At 44.0% G+C, this 19,423-nt stretch overlaps 1 protein-coding gene and 1 pseudogene across 1 annotated transcript in view; one reads left to right on the forward strand and one right to left on the reverse strand.

The window, feature by feature from the left end:
* Window positions 1-9,512, forward strand: part of C2H10orf143 (chromosome 2 C10orf143 homolog) — a 34,854-nt gene extending 25,342 nt beyond the window's left edge. The window contains exon 4 of the mRNA XM_032892377.1: window positions 8,963-9,512. Within this exon, the coding sequence (XP_032748268.1) occupies window positions 8,963-8,992 (30 nt within the window). The 3' untranslated portion in view covers window positions 8,993-9,512. The remainder of the gene's footprint in view (window positions 1-8,962) is intronic.
* A 415-nt stretch (window positions 9,513-9,927) lies between these two features.
* The window catches only part of LOC116893104, a 52,495-nt pseudogene continuing 42,999 nt past the window's right edge, over window positions 9,928-19,423 (reverse strand).

Consider the following 19,423-nt stretch of genomic DNA (forward strand, 5'->3'; position numbering starts at 1 on the left):
CTATGTCAGGTTAGTTCACGTGGAATCCCTAGCAGCGGTCTCACGTGTACCTCTCAGCTTGTTTGGTGACTTTCCCCTAAAGCCGCTTGTGACCTAAGCCTCTTTATATGTTTCTGTAGTGTGCTGCTTCAACTGATTCTTCCAGCTCTGAATCCTAGGCAGAGCAAAGCAGTCTCCTAGGACCTGAGCTCTTGGCCTCTCAGCTGCCTTTTATCTGTTTATTTGCACATGTATGTATTTATATGTGTGTGGTGTGCTTTCATGAGTGTGGATATAAATACGTCTTTGAACATGTGTGAAAGCTCAAACCTGACATCGAGTGCTTTCCATGATCACTTTCCACTTATTTACTGAAGCAAGGCCTCCTACTGAAACTGGAGCTCACTAATTCTGACTAGTCCAGCTGGCCAGATTGCCCCAGAATTCCCTATCTCTTCCTCCCATGTGTGGGCTTCCACGACTGCTTGTCTTTTTCATGGATTCCTGGGATTAGAATCAAAGCCCTCATGCATGCATGCATTTTTTTTCTGTCAAGCCATCTTTTAGTCCTCTATCATGGTTTTCTGTTTTCTGAGACAGGGTTTCTTTGTATACCCTAGACTGTCCTGGAATCCACTCTGTAGACCAGGCTGGCCTGAAATTCACAGAGATCCACCTGCCTCTGCCTCCTGGGTGCTGGATCAAAGGTGTGCGCCACCACTGCGCAGCACTCTGTCAGGTTTTAGTCACTGAGTTGTTTCTCATGAAGGCATGGACCTTTCCTCCAGATATTTTCAGTCTGTCTACATTTGCACGTGATCCTTCTGATCTACCTCATTCATACGGTGGCGTGTATTTCAGTAACTGCTGACATGGGGGTTTTGATGCTTGCTTGTTTGATTGACAAGGTCTCACTGCATAGCAGAGCCTGGCCTTGACCTTATCGTGTAGCCTGGACTGACCTAGAGTAGTTGTAATCCTCCTGCCTCAGCCTCTGAGTGCTAAGATCATAGACACGAGCAGTTGCTGACCCTTCCCCCTCTAACTGTCCCAGTTCAGCTTGTGTTATGTGTCATCACTCAGAGCCATCTCCTCTCAGCCCCATGTCACCTGCTCTGAGGATTCCAATGAGTGTGGGAGTAGTGTGGTTCTGAGGCACTGAGTCTGTCCCCACAGTTGTCAGGCCACTGCTTTTCCTTGTCTTACACTTCTACGCACAGTGGGTGAGGACTGTTACCTGCAGATTCCCTTTCATTCTGCAAATGACTGGGCCCTCGACTGTCATTCTCTGTAGTCAGCTCGGCCATGGAAACACTGCTGCTCCCTGTCAGTTCAGACCAATTAGGTGAGGCATTCCGATGCTTCCAGGGGGCTGCAGAGTAAACAGAAGAGGATCTGTGAGGGCTTGGGTTGTAATGTAGAGCATGAAGCGGGGTGGGGGATTATAAACAAGAACCATGAAATGTGGGAAGCAGAGGAAGCCCTGTCACGAGTCCTCAGAGAGCTAGAGGGAGGAAAGTCCTGAGCAAATGAGTATTACTGTCATAGGCACAGGAGCGAGTGTCAAGGATCCTAGAGCCTTAGAGCCATGGAGAAAGTGGCAACATCTCCCAGGGAGTGGGGCTCAGAGGGAAGATGGCAAAGCCTTCCCTTTTGGTCCATGTGTGCATATTGATAGTGTGTGCAGAAAATGCCCACCATAGCTTTCCCCAGCCAGATATTTAGGGTCTGAACACTGATCCTACCAAGATCAGCTAAACCTGCCTCCTTGATCCAGTTGGTCTTTATGTACTAATCCAGCATCTTCGTCCAGTTGGTCCAGCTGCATGCTGTAGCCCCACCTCCATGTTCAACTTTATACTAAACATGCTGTACTTTTGGGGTGCTGTGGTTTCTCCATCAGCGAGCACAGACCACCCAACCTCAGTCTCCTGTCCATTTGTCTGTTTGTCATCCTCTATTCTTTCTGCTCCGGTCAGGTCCAAGTCCCTGGTGCTGTGACTGGACATGGCAATGGGGATGAAGAGTTAGGGTCGTAAAGGATATCCAAGAAAGTAGGGACTTACAATGACATCTGTGACAGGAGGGTTTTTGTAAGGGAGATTCATAAAGAGTGGGAGTTATAAGCGACATCTGTGAAGGTGGTTTTAAGGGAGAGTCACAAAGGGAAAGTTATAAGGGAAAGATTCATGATGTGCGAAGGGGTCTCTAAGGGAGAGGCATTACAAGTGGGGTTATAAAGGAAATCTGTGAAGTTACAGGGGAGAAAACTGTGGGAAGAAAGCCCTTTATGAAGACCCCTCATTCCAAGTTGATTTTGGACATTGTCTTATTCAATAACTTATCTTCTCCTTCCCTCCCTCCCTCCCTCCCTCCTTAGTCTGGAGAGAGAGGAATCAAGCTCTACATTTGACTAGCTGTGGCCTGCAGGCAACATGCAAGTGCCACAAGCCACACGGGTGGTGCTGCAGCCTGCCTCACCCCCTCCAAGAGGAGCGGCAATGGTGTCCTGATTCTCTGGACTATTCTCAGTGCCCAGAGGATCTTGGTTAAGATCCCATCTGGTTCATTGATCCTGTGAGTGGGTGAACTGGCTCAGGGAGGAGTGTGGCCCAGGCTGAGCTGGGATAGACCAATGGCAGTTCTCAAATGTCATTCTGATAGCACCTAGCCATTCATGTTTTCTCTGGAATATAGTGACCAGATAAGAATTAAAATTATAGCTATGTTATTTAGGTCATTTTAAGGTGCTGAGGACTCTAGGGTCTTTGTGTCACTAAAATAAAAACTAAAAACCCTTCAGTTTTGAATTTCCATAGACTTATAAGACCAAGCTGCTACAGGTATGTCCCTTGATTGCTACAAAGATCTGTTAAAAAGAAGTGATGGATTTTCTTTGAAGGACCTCTCACTAGCACCTTGGAGTAACACCATTGCCACGTTCAGGGGTCTGTAGCTTGTGGGCAAGTGGCTTCTGCCCTAGGCTTCTGACTGGAGGGCTCAGCTTCCTTTCTCCCAGAATACATAGTTACCAAAATTATTTCTAGAAGGGAATATACACAGGCCACTAACAGTAGCAGAAACCAAGAAAGTTGTCAAAAATCTACTGTTCCTGGTAGGTTTGTTGTTGCTTTGGCTTACAACTCCCAATATAAAAGAACTCTTGGGTGGTTTAACAGAGAACCGGACACAAGTGACCATTGCGCTTCACTGTTAGATCCAGGCCCTGCTCATAATAATTCATAAGCTGTGTGTGGCACACACCTTTAACCCTTCGCTCCTTAGAAGTCAGGAAGCTGAGCCAGGATTGTGGTGAACTGGAGACTATAGCTACATAGGAGTTCTAGGCTATCCAGGACTGTGTAGCAGGACTCTGGTGGGTGGGTGGGTGGAAGGAAGGAAGGAAGGAAGGAAGGAAGGAAGGAAGGAAGGAAGGAAGGAAGGAAGGAAGGAAGGAAGGACAGACAGACAGACAGACAGACGGACGGAAAACAAAAACAAATGTGATTTAATTAAGCAAGCCACGAGCAGAATTTATCCTGCTAAAAGTTTGACACCATACTTCCTAGAAGTGTTTCCATTGTCGAGGAGGAAGACCAGGACACTTGCTATGGCTGTTCCTGCTCTGTGTTCTAGAATTTCCAGCAAGGCAAGAACAAAGAAGCACAAGAAGTGACAAGGACAACCAGAAACATTTAAGTTGTTTCCAGATTAAATCTACATAAAATACCCAGGAACGCCTGTAGGTAAACTACTAAGCCAGATGGCAGAACAGAGGGATACGCAAAGCCATAGAGTCCTATTCCCTAATAATAATCCAGAAAAAGAAGCCTCACCAATGTTATCCTTCTCACACAGGTGGTTACTGTCAATTGTCCTTCGTGGATTTCAGGATTTCAGCAGGCCCACCACAGGGGGCTTTCTATGTTTGTTTGTCTAAGAATGTCTTAATTTCTAAATCACTGTTGAAAGATAGATTTGTTAGAAATAGAATTCTTGATTGATAGGTTTGGTCCTGAGGAAGCAGTGAGCACATCTGGTAACCACTGGACGTGAGTCTATTTCCATCCCAATAGTAGAAGCAAATAAGAACCTGGGGCCTATGAGATGTTCCGCAGGGAAAGGTATTTGCTGTTAGTCCCGAGGACCTGAATTCCATCCCCAAGATCCCCAAAAGTTGAGCTCGGACTTCCACATATATATTGTGGCTTGCACACACATACATACAAAACAAGTATCATCTTGCTTAATGAGAAAAGCCTGGTATTTTGTCATATCTTCCACCATTGCTTTATATTCCCTATGCAAGTCTTCCCAAAAGAAGCAGACTTTCTATTTGTCTGCAATGAGCTGTACTGCCAAGACACAGCAAGCCTTGGTCTGTGCCCTTAACTTCACCAGAGCTTAGCTCTGCCGAGCAGACCATCCCATCAGACATGCTTCTGGTGTTGGGTGTATGTCACCTTTGAGTCCCAGCATCTTAGGGCTTCAGCCCCTTGATCTCTGTGTGTCATTGTGGGCCTTGTGACCTGACCTGAGAGGCACTTACAAACTGGGACAAATGTGGGAGACTCAGGAGCCAAAGCTGGACATGGTAACATATGCCTGTAATTGTAGCACTTGGAAAATGGAGGCAGAAGGACTAGGAGTTTAAGATGAGCTTTTGCTACATGTGGAGTTGGAGGCCAGACAGGTTTACATGAAGCCCTGTTTCACAAAACACAATTTAAAAATGAGGAGTGAGTTGGTGGTGAGTGGGGATTTAGGGATGGTGTGAGGGAATGTCAGTGGCCAGCTTCTGAAGACCGTAGTCCTTGTGCTCATGTTGGTGTGACCTGTCCTGGAGCTTGAGTCTACAGGTTCTGCTTTCCATCCCTCTTCTAAGTCTAAGTGGGCGCAGAAGTGAAATGTCTCAGGGAAGACCTTTTTAATAAAAGTGAAAAACTATTTGTTTTTCAAGCTTTGTGAAAGCAATGGCATGATTAGAATGGAATTGATTAAGAGGTGTTCATCCAATCTCATCCCCAGATCCTGGATTTTCCTGTAGGGGAGGCCCCCACCCTCTCCAGTAACCTCCCAAACTTCTCCAGACCTAGTCCCATAGCACACAAGAGCCCCATGGAAGAAGAGTCCTGTGGAGAAATTGGGGACATACTGCATTCTCTTTCTGGAAAACTGTTGTCCTGGTCCCTGAATGTCCTTAAGGACCATAGGAGGGACTTTTTCTTTTCTTTTCTTTTCTTCTCTTTTCTTTTCTTTTCCTTTCCTTTCCTTTCTTTCTTTCTTTCTGAAGATTTATTTGTTTATTTATTATATATAAGCACACTGTAGCTGTCTTCAGACACACCAGAAGAGGGCACCAGATCTCATTACAGATGGTTGTGAGCCACCATGTGGTTGCTGGGATTTGAACTCAGGACCTCTGGAAGAGCAGTCAGTGCTTTTAACCACTGAGCCATCTCTCCAGCCTGGGGACTTTATTTCTAAAGGGATACCTGTCCTGTGTGTCATTCTTCAAGGATTTGGGCACATGGCCTGTGTGTTCTTTATAATCTTTTATGTTCTTATATGATGATCTTCTATGATCTTGGCTGTTAGAGGATATTCTTCTGTAGTCTTACATGCATTTATTTGATCATAGATATTCTTCTATGATTTTGTATGTTTTTATATGACATTCTTAGATTCTATGATTTCATGTTTTGTGTATATTCTTATGTTTATGATCTTGTATGTTCTTTTTTTCTTTCTTTTCTTTTCTTTTTTTTTTTTTTTTTTTGAGCTGGGGACCAACTCAGGGCCTTGTGCTTACAGGCAAGTGCTCTACCACTGAGCTAAATCCCTAACCCCATCTTGTATGTTCTTATGATTTTTTTTTATGATCTTTACATGATGTTCTATGATCTTATATTCTGTACTCTTGACTTTTATATGATCCTTATATTGTGTGATGTTCTGAGATGTTTTTCTATGATCTTGTGTGTTCTTGTGTGTGCTATATGAATATTTTCTATGATGATATATGATCTTATGATATTCTTAGGTAGATATTCTTGTGTGGTTTTTGTATTTACTTATGATCTATGTTCTTATATGATATTCTTAGATGTTCTTATATGATCTTTTATGTTGTATGTTCTTAAATGATGATCTTGTATGTTATATATTTTTATATGTTCTTTTTTTTTGTTTAGCTGGTTAGTTCATTTTTGTTGTGGTTGTTGCTTTTTGAGACAAGGTTTCTCTGTGTGGCCCTGGCTGTCCCAGAACTTACTTTGTAGACCAGGCTGGCCTTGAACTCACAGATATCCACCTGCCTCTGCCTCTCAAGCGCTGTATATATTCTTTAGATCATGCCTGGCTGTATATATTCTTTAGATCATGTATATAAGTTTTCATATGTCCTCACATATGCTCTCACATGTTCTTGAGAAGCAAACACTCCACCATTCTCTATCATGATATGTAGTGTCCTCTTAACCTCAATGATCTTGACCTTTCAGGCAGATATTCTAATCCTGCCTGTGTGCCACATGCACACCAAGCTCCTCTTGTCATGGTTCTAGAACATTCTGACCGTAATGTCATTCTCATTTCCTAAAATGCCTCTGCCTCATAAGATAGTCACACATGTGTGTATTCTGGCTTTCATAGCATTTTTTTTCATGTCACAGATGTGAAATGAATTTGGCCTAATGTTGTTTGTGTTAAAATGTTAATTTTGGTCTCTAAAAGTGTTTACAAGAGTGCATTGGTACAGAATTTATAGATTGATATAGATTTAAGTTTTTCTTTGGTATAAATTTCTATATTGATACAAAATTTATAATTAATATTGTTACCCTTAAATAGACATTGTGCCTATACAACTCATTTAAAAATGTAAGGCTTAGTCCTAGTCTTTCTAATAGCTGCTATTACAGACAGTTTAGATGATTAAATAGCACAGGTTAAGGGCCAGATAGTAAACTTACGGCTATACTAGATTCTGATTTAATTATAATGAAGTGTTTTCAATTTAATCAAATAAAAATAGCTAAGAATAGTCAAGCTTTAACAGTTTAGATATAATATACATACATACATACATAGTCTTCAAAAACATCAGAAATCCATCCGACATTTAATCATTTTATTATTATTAGAAATTTTGACTAGAAACATGTCTCCTCCTGACAATACCCCTCCTTCACAGTTCAAAGAAGAAATTAAACATCAAAACCTCCACATAGAGTTACTCCAATAACGACAAGGTTGCCACTAGACAAAAATTGCCCTATTCACCTATAGACAAAATACTGTCCAAAGAGGACAAACCAATGTGGGATAGTTGACCACTAAGCTCTACCAAGACAGGGTAGCTAATATTCCTGCTATTGCCCTTTCTATTCACCTATATGTCTTTTGTTCTCGATTTCATTCAGATTTAACACAAATTTTCCAAAATCATAAATCTAAAATTATAAGCTCTTTTTGTTAAGATAGATAATAAAGTATCCTATTGACTAATAGGATAAACTATATGTTAATTATATATCGTACTTTGTAATTTACATAATTGCTGTTGTTGTGCTCAATTTATGTCTGAGAGAAAAGAGCCTTTTTAATTGGACAAAAAGGGGGCAGTGAAGAGGGTTTGGCCTAATGCTGCCTGTGTTGTAATGTTAATTTTGGTCCCAAAGAGTGTGTAAATGTAAGACACCCCACTCCAGTTGGAACACAGGACACAGAGAATTCCCTAGCTTGGGAGAGAAAGAAGAGAATCAGGGTGTAACCAAATATAAAATTCAGGTAAATGGCTAAATTGAATCTGGGGTAACAGAGATGAAAATAGGTTTTAAAGATATTAATTCCACAGAGGAATGTTTATTAGCATTGGAAGGATTAGAAGTAGCAGCTAAAGATATCAAAATTATCTGACATATATGTATGTCTTTCATTCACAAATCCAAATAACTCTTGGACGGTGCGCCCATGTGACCTGTCCCATTCTTGAACACAGCACAGAGCTCTCCAGGCCAAGGCCTGAGTCTCCCAGGTCTCTTGGCAGCACTTGCTTTCTGGAGAATGAATGAGACCTTTGGCTGGATGGCCATCTCCTCGTTTCCTGGCCACCCAGCATTTCTGGAAATCCTCAGCAAATCCATTAGGCAGGGATGTCCAGCCTTCTTTTGCCTTTGGCCAAAAGTTCCTTTGATAGGACCTCTTGTTGCACAGTAGTGCAGTGCCTGGCCAGCTGCCATCCTTAGTCATCTGGTTCTCCCATCTACTTCTGTGTGGCCATGAGAGGCCTGCATCAGGAGGATGGTGAGGCACCCTAGTGGAGACAATTATGATCCTGGGGTGCTTCCAGATATCGATATGGGTATCAAACCACACTGCTATTGTTCTGAATCTTGATTAGGTATTCCAACAGCATGTTTAAATTTTTATTTTATGACTAGCTGAATGATATTTTCATTCTTTTTCTCCAAGTAATAGAACATGTAACATTTGTTTATACTATTGTATGTGGTATTAGGAATACTTTTAAGTACCTTAGTTACAGTGTAATGAGCATTAATACACATATAAGTTATGACTTAGAAGCCGTTATTTACTAGGACAAGCTGGGCCTGGTATCACTTCTGTAATCCCAGTACTCCATACTCCAGAGGTGGTACACAACAGCTAGCCTATACACTCTGTGTGTGTGTGTGTGTGTATGTGTCTCCCTCCCCTGTTAATATATTAATTATTACTGGTTTTTTTTTTTTTTTTTTTTTTGAGATGGACTCACTGTGAAGGCCAGGCTGGCCTGGAACTTATTCTGTAGCATAGGCTGGCCATACTTTTGCTATAGCTTCACATGTGCTGGAATTATAGGCATCTGTCATCACCCTAGGCTAGCCTAGTTATTCTAGTGTTGGTGAATATCTAACTGAAGCCTGTTAATGAATATAGTGTGAATTAATACTCACAATGTGTTCTTTCACCATTGCAGGGCCATTTTAACCATACCAGCAATCATTAGAAGATGCAAACGGGACAAAGGAAGATTCCAGTTGAGTTTGAATCCTCACATGATGGCCAGTGCACATCCCGTACATCTTGCTTGGGTGCCCACCCATTCAAATGATAGCCAGGGCTCCCTGCAGAGGTTGTCTGCCTCTCAGGTAATCCCACTGTCCTCTGCAGAAGGCCAGGAACATCCTGAGTGCGGCTTACCGCAGCCTCTTTTCTAATGTCTTCTGCTGGACAAGAAATTATCTAGAAGTCAGAAAATTCTGTATCAAACTGCCTTGGGCCTCATAGCTCATGTAATCATTAGGCTCAGCTGAGATCTCCCTGCCTATGGACTTTGGGTTGTTTGTGGACATTACTGGGCTGCTTATATACTCTTTTTAATTAAAAGACTTATTTTTGTATTTTAAATGCTCTATAATGTTGAAGTGAATGTTAGTAAATGCTGATGCCCAATCAAACTATGTAATTCTCCAACTGAAGTTATCAGGGACAGAGCCCCATTTATATTAAAATGGAAATTGTGGACAGCTGTCTGGCTTTGGTGTACTGTGTAACTCACTGGCCTTGTTTTTCCCAGATCAGGAAGCTTCCTGAGCAGATGCCCTACAGAAATGCCTGGATAATAGAACTGATTCCATGTTCTTTAACTGGAAGCTGGAGGTGGGCCCCAGCCCTGTCTCCCATGTGTTCATTATGTTATTAACTGGGTGTATGGGGCTGGAGAGATGGCTCAGTGGTTAAGAGCACTGACTGCTCTTCCAGAGGTCCTGAGTTCAAATCCTAGCAACCACATGATGGCTCAAAGCCATCTGTAATGAGATATGATGCCCTCTTCTGGTGTGTCTGAAGACAGCTACAGTTTACTTATATAATAAATAAATAATAAATAAAAAACAAAACATGGTGTGTGTTCCCTGCCAGGAACACATGGAAGAAGCCATTCTACACTAACCCTGAGGTGTGGTCATGGTGAGGCCCACACTGCAGAACAGGGACGGGGGAGCCAGGCAGCCAGATTAGTGTGATGTTGTTTATGAGGGAGATGCTCCAACATCACAGGACACAGCAGTTAAACTAAGGAAGAAGCCAGCACTCCAGCTGGCTTGACATGGCAACCCATGCCCAAACAGCTAAGACTGAGAGACAGGCTGTGGTTTGTGGCCTTAAAATATTGGAGGAAGGTTGTTGTTGTTTGTTTGTTTGGTTTTTTGTTTTTTTGTTTTTTTGTTTGTTTGTTTGTTTTTTGTCTTTCTCAAAAATAACAATTTTATAAACCTTCTAAGTTTCCATTTATTTTCATCTGTAAACTCTGCCCCCAGATTCATTGAAAAGGATGTCCATATTTTTGTGCCAGGTGGTTTTGTGCTTGGAGAAGCACACAGTTCAACCCAGACTGTGAACCTAGCAGTCCCTCTGACTTCATCTACCCCATGAGAAAAATCGCTGCCCCATGCTAGAACTCAACAGACTCTGATTTTCTTTTGTCCCCTAAAAGTGTCATGAGTGACCTTAAAACTCTTAAAAACTTACATTCAGTGTGTGTGTGTGTGTGTGTGTGTGTGTGTGTGTGTGTGTGTGTCCCCAGAATATGTGTGGAAGTCAGAAGATAACTTGCTGGAGCCAGTTCTCTCTTTCCACCATGTGGGACCTGGAGTTCAAACTCAGGTATCAGGCTTGGCGCAAACACCTTCCCCCACTGAACCATCTCCAGCCCAAGAAGCTCTTTCAGGCCCTTTCTCCTCATCTGTGTTGGACAGTGGTGGCACACAGGATTTTCCATCAGCATTGAAAGCAGCACATTTCCCTTTTCTTCTGTGAAACCAAGCCAGGGGAGATTACCAAGGGGAAGGGCCGGAGGGCAAGGAGAAGTGGGCCAGCTTGTGGAACCAGTTGTTTCATCTGAGATGCCTGGAATTCTAGACTGTATGGAGCAAGAGCACCAAGGAGGTGGCACTGGGCAGCACATGAGCTCCTTTAGAAACAAGTGGGGCTCTGACATCCCGGACTTTCTGTCTTCCCCATTGACAGCTTCCCATCCCAGCAGGAATCCACCTGTGGCTGTGCTAGCCTCAGAAAGTACCATAGCTTGGCGTCTTATGGCTAACTCTGACACCTTCACCATCCTCACCCTCACCTTGACCCCATGTGCCCAGCTCTATAATGCTCCCTCTTCATGACTGTGACCACTGGTCATTGGACCCATCCTCTCTTCTGTAGACCATGTAGCTGTGAGGGTGTAGAGACAGGGAGCATTAGCGTAGCATCTTGTTTAAAATGGTCTTTGTATGAGCATAAAACAGTTCATAGCAGAGGAATGGGATAACAAGCCCACCCTGGGAAATCATAGGAGTCAGTGGCCTACAGCAGCTCTTTGCTTCTAACAAAATGTCACCATTAAGTGTCGTTCACATCATCAGAATCATTCTCATTTTCTTGTAGGAAAAAGATGGTTTGACACATGGGATAAAACTATAAATTTAGAATATATAGAGAAGCTCTATTACTCATCTTTTAAAAGTTGTGTGACTGGGCAGTGGTGGCACATGCCTTTAATTCCAGCATACAGGAGGCAGAGGCAAGTCGGTCTCTGAGTTAGAGGCCAGCTTGGTTTATAGATTGGGTTCCCAAACAGTTCAACCCTGTCTTGAACATATCACAAAACTTTTTATGAGTATCCAGTTAAAACCAACAGGGTGTCTCTCCTGATATGATATATATATTCACATTCCAAGTTAGACTCCACAGTTGTGTCCTTACTGTCTTGGAAAGTCCTCAGAAGGCTCTGTCATTGGACAGGAAACAGGAAGTACCCCAGAGTTCTTTCGTTCAAGTGAAGAGGGGAAGACAGGAACAGAAGAAACTTTTTTAACTTTGACTTCTGTTTTTATGGCTTGAATTCTGTCCTCTGGCGCCATGGAAGCCTCCGCTACCTCCAAAGCTTCCCTGGCCTCTGCCACCATTTCTGCCTCTTCCTCCTCTGCCCTCACCTCAGCCACGTTCACATGGAGGGTTAGTTGGTCCACAGGTAACTTTCTCTCCATCAATTTTACCATCTTCCATGGTCTCATTGGCAGCTTAGGCATCTTTCCCACTGTGGAAGGGGAGAACCAAACCCTTTGGAAGACCCAGTCTCCTGATTGGTGTCTATTCTTGCATGAATGTAGCCCTCTAATGATTCTTTTAAGGTCTCTTCAGGGGTTTCCTCAGGCAGACCTTTGACAGAGTTTTGGATGGCTGACTCCTTGTATTAGGCGATCCCCTGGGTCTTTGTAACTCCAGCCTGATTGCTCTGCCCTCAATCTCCATTTTCCTACAGAAGTTTAAAGCTTTAGCATCTTCAAATGAAGCAAATTCTATAAACGCATGCCCTTTAGATTTGCCATTTGGATTCTGGGGCACTTTGATAAAAGTTGCTTTCTCAAATACTTCCCGAAGAGTTTCTTCTGTTGTACTTTAGGAAAGTTACTTTAAGCTGAAGTTTTTACCTCCCCACTCCAGGCACTTTCCCAGCTCTCTCTTGCCTTGTCTTTTCTCTGGTATAGCAGAACTCTGCCCATCAAGCTCTGCCCATCAAGCTCTGCCCGCTGCTTTTCTTAGACTCTTTCTCTGAGTTGACTTCTGCCTTAAACTCACAAGTGATCCCTTTCCCTCTCCCACCCTTGCTGACCAATCTGATCTCTGGCATCTTCAACACTCCATTCAGCCTCAGTAATGTTGAAAGACGATGTTGGCAAAAAGTGTTCTTGCAGCTCGAACTCCCCCCACCCCCCACCCCCACCCCCACTCCCCCCCCCACCCCCCCCCCCCCCGGGGCTGGGGACCAACCCAGGACCTTGCGCTTCCTAGGCAAGCGCTCTACCACTGAGCCAAATCCCCAACCCCCAGCCTCAACTTTCTAACTGTCTTTTTCTTTTGTTTTTCTGCTTTAATTTTATTACCAAGCATTTGTTAAACCAGTGAGTTCCCAGGCCTTCTCTAGGTCTTTAGCAGATTTAAAATTCACATACCCAAAGTTTGTAACTGTCTTAATTATTTAATATTTATACGAATAAAGACACAGGAGGTATATACTGAGGCAAAAACTTGCTAGCTCAGGGAGATAACTATTTTATGAAGTATATATAAAATGCCTATTTACAAGCCTTAATCTACAACTCAACTGCTAGCTCTTGAGAAATCTCTTTCGGTATCTGTGTCATTCCATCTAGCTAGTCTACCTTTCTCTTGAGTTTCTCCAAACCCATGAGGGCTCCTTAGCTCTCTTTCCTAGAATACTGTTTTACCTGTGTCCAGCCAGATGCTTCTCTGTTGTTCCTGCAAGCGCAGAGAAATCCCTATCTCTTATCTGGTGCTCCTTCCATAAAGGCTCTTCCTAGCTAAAAGAGAGAGCTCTATCAAAGGTCCAATTGCTTATAAAAGAAGTCTCTATATTGGTACTCTTTTTTTTAAAAAGATTTTATTTATTATATATAAGTACACTGTAGTGTACTTCAGACACACCAGAAGAAGGTGTCATACCTCATTACAGATGACTGTAAGCCACCATGTGGTTGCTGGGATTTGAACTCAGGACCTCTTGGAGAGCAGTCAGTGCTCTTAACCACTGAGCCATCTCTTCAGCCCTTATATTGGTACTCTTTTTTTTTAAAGATTTTCTTTAAGAAGTCTCTAGCTCCTTCCCCAAACCCTTGGCGGCTGAACTGTAGACACATTTTTCAAAATCCACTTTAATAAGGGTTTTTAAACCCTTCAATCTCCCTTCTAGCCCATCTACCAGAGGTGGGAGAAAAGGAAGGTTAATAGGAAACGGGATATGGATCTGTTTAGAAGTAGCTCTTTGGACTGGATATTGGTAGTCCAGTCTAAAACACCAAACACAAAACAGTAGCAGCAGCTCAGTCCAGAAGAAACTGTGAGGCTCTGCCAAACCGGCATGAATCCAAGGAAGTAGCAAGAAGCAACCAGAATACCACAAAAATTTCCCTGGTGCTTCTCTCTCTGAAGTCATGACAACCAAAGATCAACAAAGAAAGCAAGGCAGACCAATGCAAGAGCATCATCCAGTCTTTTGGGTTATACTCAGACTCTCTCTAAACATCACATGACCTCTCAAGTGTCTGCTCCAGCAAAACATCACATGCCTTTTCACCAGGCAGCTTCCAGAAAAACACCCCATATCTATTCTCAACAAAACATCCTCTCACGAGACCATTTTCAGAAAAAAAAAAAAAATCACATGGCACAACTGAGTCTCCAACAAAACCAGAAATTCCCATTTCACTGAGCCATGTCACTGTCGTGGTGGAATGGAGGGCTACCACCCAAGTCAGTAGGGGCCGAACCATGTCACCTTTACAGTAGGGTGGCTCAAGGCCACCCAGCTGACTTTGCCTCAGGTCAAAGAACACAAGGCCTTTCCTAAGCAACTTGCCTTAAAATAGGCAGGAACTTTCCACTTTAATATTCCTATTTATGGAGGATTTTAGAGGCACACACAAACTGCAACTCTTCAGGACATACCCAACTGCGTCTGACAAATACCATATCTATCTAAGCTGTGTACTTTGCTAACAATTATGTTTTCTATGTACAACCATCAAATAATCCCGTAACAAAATTTTCTGTTTGTACCACTTCTGACAGCACGATCAGTTTTAGTAAAAGTCTTTGGCACTTTTTAACTCAGCAGCAGCAGATCTGCCGGGATTAAGACTCCCAATGAGCATACTGAACAGTGTGGTTGTTCTGAGCCTTCCACTTCCTGTTTCTTGGTATCAGGAGCTTCTTTCCACTTGGCCATTTCCTTCTTTCATTTTCCAGGTGCTGCTAAACAGGCTCCTCTTCTTTCCCCTCTTCATCATCATCATCCTCTTCATCTTCCTCACGGCCCCACTCTTGACTTTCATAGGAACGACTTTTACAGGCGCTCTCTCCCATTGGGCCAGTATGATCTTTATAGTGCCTTCTTCATAGTCATCTTCCTCCTCATCTTCCTCCTCTTCCTCATCCCCTCATCCTTCACCCTTTGAGGCAAGAGCAGCAACTGCTGCTTTCTCTGGTTTTCACTGCTTTCACAAATGGCAGCTCAAATGAATCCTCCTCATCTTCATCCTCATCCTCACCACCACCATCCTCTCCTCATCACTCTCTTCCTCCTTGGCATCCTTACTGTGCTTCGTCCCCTCAGCTGGAACGACAGCCTCCTTTCTAACAGGGGTTGCTACCAGTGCTTGTGTGTGTGGCAACTTTACCCTTTCTTGTTTGTGAAATGATTACCTTCCTTCCTAGGGTTTTTGGCCTGTTTTCTGAGGGATGACTACCTCTTCTCCACTGCCGTCATCTTCATCATCCTCATCATCTTCACTGTCTTCCATCTCCTTTCGGGGAGGAGCCATTTTCTTGGAGTCACTGATTTTTCCTGGCCTTTGTGAGTTTCACAATGATGGCAGGTTATGGCTACAGCATGTATGGTGAGAGAGCAGCCCAGAAGAGCCTAGGGAAGCTCAGGCAACTCTCTATGGAAAGCTCAGCTGAGGACAGCGAAGACACTGGAGCACATACAACTGAATGCCATCGACAGCTAGCACCTGAGGCAAAAGACGCCAATGTCATCTTAAAAGGCAGCCGAGAGTTGTGTCTTAACCAGGCCTCACTTGGCTAGCCCTATGCTGTGCATCCCCTGCTGCCTATGGGTATATGTGGAACTAGCAAAGAGCTGTGCTGATAGATGGATGCTTCTTCAGCTCTGGAGGTCCCTGGTGGAGCATGCAGCCTGCTGGGGGTGCCCAGGTCAGCTGTCCTCACACACAGCTTGCTCTTCTTGCCAAGCCACTTGTCAGCACCACAGGTACTAAGCACAGCCCATTAGCCAATAGGCAGAACCTGCAGACATTTCACTAAACTGGCTTTCCAGCCACCCCTTGAGGAGCGTGAAATGGGATTAGCCCTTCCCAGTGCCTCATTGTTTCTCTGTCAAGTAGAGGAGAGAGACATTTCCTGCCGCCCAAGGAAACACTGGACATTTATGTGTGTGTCTTTAGATAAGTTCTCATTTGTCCCTTTTAATCTGCCACTGTTGGGTTTTACACGAGGGTAAAAGCATGAAAGTATACAACCCTTTAAGCATGTTTTAAAGTAAATTGGTGGCAATTTCTAAACCAACAACTTGAAAACATTCACCCCAGAAAGTTTGAGCATGGTAAATCCTTAACAGAGAAGGACATGTGAACACCATCCGAGCTGCTTTACCTAAAACACAATTGTCTCCACTTCTTTTGCATTTATGTGTATGCACCTGCTTGCCTGTGGTGACTGGAGGTCAAGCTCAGGTGTCATTCCTCAGGAGGCCACTGAACCTGGAGCTTGCTCTATAAGCTAGCCTGGCTGGACAGAGAGCCCCCGAGATCCAGCTGTCCTCACTCCCTACACACTTAGGTTACACAACACGTGCTGCCAACCCAACTTTTACATGGAAGGAACTCGGGTCTTCACGCTTCCTCAGTGTGCTAGTTTGAATAGTAATGGCCCCCATAGATTCATGTGTGAGTGCTTGCCTCATAGGGAGTGGCACTTTTAGGAGGTGTGGCCTCGTTGGAGGAAATGTGTCACTGTGGAGGAGGGCTTTGAGGTCTTATAAGCTCAAGTCTGGCCAGTGTGAAGCAGTCTCCTGCTGCCTGCAGATCGAGATGCAGAACTCTCAGCTCCTTCCACAGCACCATATCTGCTTGCACACTGCCATGCTTCCTGCCATGATGGCAGTGGACTAAATCTGAAACTGTAAGCCAGCCCCAGTGAAATGGTTTCCTTTATAAGAGTTGCTGTGGTCATGATGTCTCTTCGCAGCAATAAAACATTCAGCAAGCCCTTGGCACACCGAGCCATCTCTCTCCCCACATCTAACATGATCATTTCAAACCGCAAGCTGATGATTCTGTGAATTTCTTGAATTTCCTAATAGTGTTTCATGACAAATTCTTTCATTTTTAATTTGAATTAGCAGAAAGAATTTAATCTCAAGGATTGGGAATGTCTTCTCAAATTCCCAAAAGTAAATGATGACTATTGATGACCCATGGCATTTAAAGACGTCTGGGAAAATAGCTATTTAACCTTTCAAGCTTGTGTGTGTGTGTGTGTGTGTGTGTGTGTGTGTGTGTGTGTGTGTGTGTGTGTGTGTTTGCATGTGTGAGGAGGTCAGAGGACAGCTTGGGGGACGGGGTACTCCTCTCCTTTCACATTTCTATGGGCTCCCAAGACTGAACTTGGGCTTGTTCAGCAAGACCTTTTGCTCTTCTAAGCCATCCTGCTGGTCCTGTTTTGAGCCCATTTTTAGTCAGGCTATTGTGTTTGGGTATTGAGTGCTGTGGATTTCTTGCCTATTCTAGGCAGTAATCCTGCCTCACATCTGTTAGCATCTCTGCCCCGGGTGTCCTCTGCACTCCTCGTTGCTGTTACAGGTGGGAACTGTTCACTTGTTTCATTTGTTCTTGTTGCTTGTGTGTTGCTGTAATATTATAAAAATAATAAAGAGTAACGGTGTCTTTTACCCCGCTGGGTCTACACCTCGGTGTCCCAAGATATTTGCTAGATATCTTGGCGGAAACACATCCCAGCCGCACACTTTCCTACACTCAAACCCTCACATAAAAGAACACACAACACAATACTCTTAGATCCAATTGATAAGATATAGTTGCCCACTTAAACATACAAAGCCCAGTACCATCCATTCCTTAAGAACATTAATAACAACCTGTAAATGCACAGAGCGGAATCTTAACGTCACCTGCCATGGCTTCTCCCCTCTCTCTGTCTCTCCTTCTCCTCTCTCCCTTAGTCTCCTCCTCTTCCTTCAAACTTCTCTCCCGCCCATCCTTCCTTCTCCTCCAATGACAGGCCTCCTTCTATCCTGTACCTGCCTCACCTGTGACATCATCCTACACTTGTGCTTTGTGTTCATGCGTCTCTGCTGTCATTGCCAGGAACAATGTCCAGAATCCAGCCCGCTCTGTGCAGAGGGAAGTTCAGGTTCTTCATTTAAGTCTGCATTCCATCTCAGTCTTTCTTCTCTTCTCTTCTCTCCTCTCCTCTCTTCTCCTCTCCTCTCCTCTCCTCTCCTCTCCTCTTCTCTTCTCTTCTCTTCCTTCCCTTCCCCCCCCTCCCTCCCTCCCCTCCTTCCTTCCTCTCTCTCTCTCTCTCTCTCTCTCTCTCTCTCTCTCTCAGTGTGATAAAGATCCAGTTGTTTCTTTTACTATGTGTGCATCCAGTTTTCCTGATTTCATCTGTTGACAAGGTTGGTGTGGTGTTAGTGCTTGGCTGATGGGAGTGTCACTATTAGGAGATATGGCCTTGTTGGAATAGGTGCAGCCTTATTAGAGGAAGTGCATCACCGTGTAGGCAGGTTTTGAGGTCTCCTATTGTTTAAGCTCTGCCCAATGTAGAAGAGGAACCCACGATGGAGAACTCTCAGCAACTTCTCCAGCACCATGCCTGCCTGGATGCTGCCATGCTGCCTGCCATGATGATAATGGACTGAACCTCTGAAACTGTAAGCCAGCCTCAATTAAGCATTATCTGTATAAGAGTTGCCTCGGTCATGGTGTCTCTTCATAGTAGTGAAACTAACTAAGGCAGCTGGCCTTTCTACATTTTTGTTGAAGTTTGTCCTGCCATTTCAACAAGGTAGGTAAACCTGGGTAACACTATTCTAAGTGAAAGAAGTCACTCACAGGCAAATGCCACATGTTCTCAGGCACATGTAGGATTTAAAAAGATTGTGTTCAGAGAGAGAGGGTGTAGAATGATGGCTGCTGAGAGCTAGGGCTGTTTGAGATGGTAGTTAAGGTACATTGTTTCCATTATGGAAGATGAGTAAAGTCTAATGTTCTGGTGTGCATCATCACCCCTGTAGGTAACAAATCATATCACATGGGGAGCGATCTGAGAAGAGGGTAGATGTCCAGGCAAGTGTTCCCATCATGGAGTAAGGAATGCCTGACAAGCCACACGGACCTTGGTTCCATCCTGAATATGGAAAAGCAAGGGAAGGACGGAGCACTTCAACAAAGGATCCTCAGATGCAGGTCTGGCCTTCCCAGGGGCTCCCTGGCATGCAGCACACCAGGCTGGCCTCACCCTGGCTGGCAGGACTCTCTGGGCACTACCCTGGCTAGCATGCTTGTTCTGAGATGAGTAAGCAAGTTGTATTGGTTTCAGCCTCATGGGCTGGGCTACATCATCCATTTCTACCCATCGTATACACCCCTGCTGTTCCTCCCAGGATCACAGAGGGGCTGCCACACAACACTTGCTGTTTGAAAGTGCCTCTCCAGACCTCCTCACTGGATCATTTAACTGTGGGTTGGGACCCGATGTGTGACATACACTATTTAACTCTAGGCTCACTACACCTGACATTGCAAAGTGAAGCCATAGGCAC

Source organism: Rattus rattus, chromosome 2 (genome assembly GCF_011064425.1).
Source record: "Rattus rattus isolate New Zealand chromosome 2, Rrattus_CSIRO_v1, whole genome shotgun sequence".
NCBI lineage: Eukaryota > Metazoa > Chordata > Mammalia > Rodentia > Muridae > Rattus > Rattus rattus.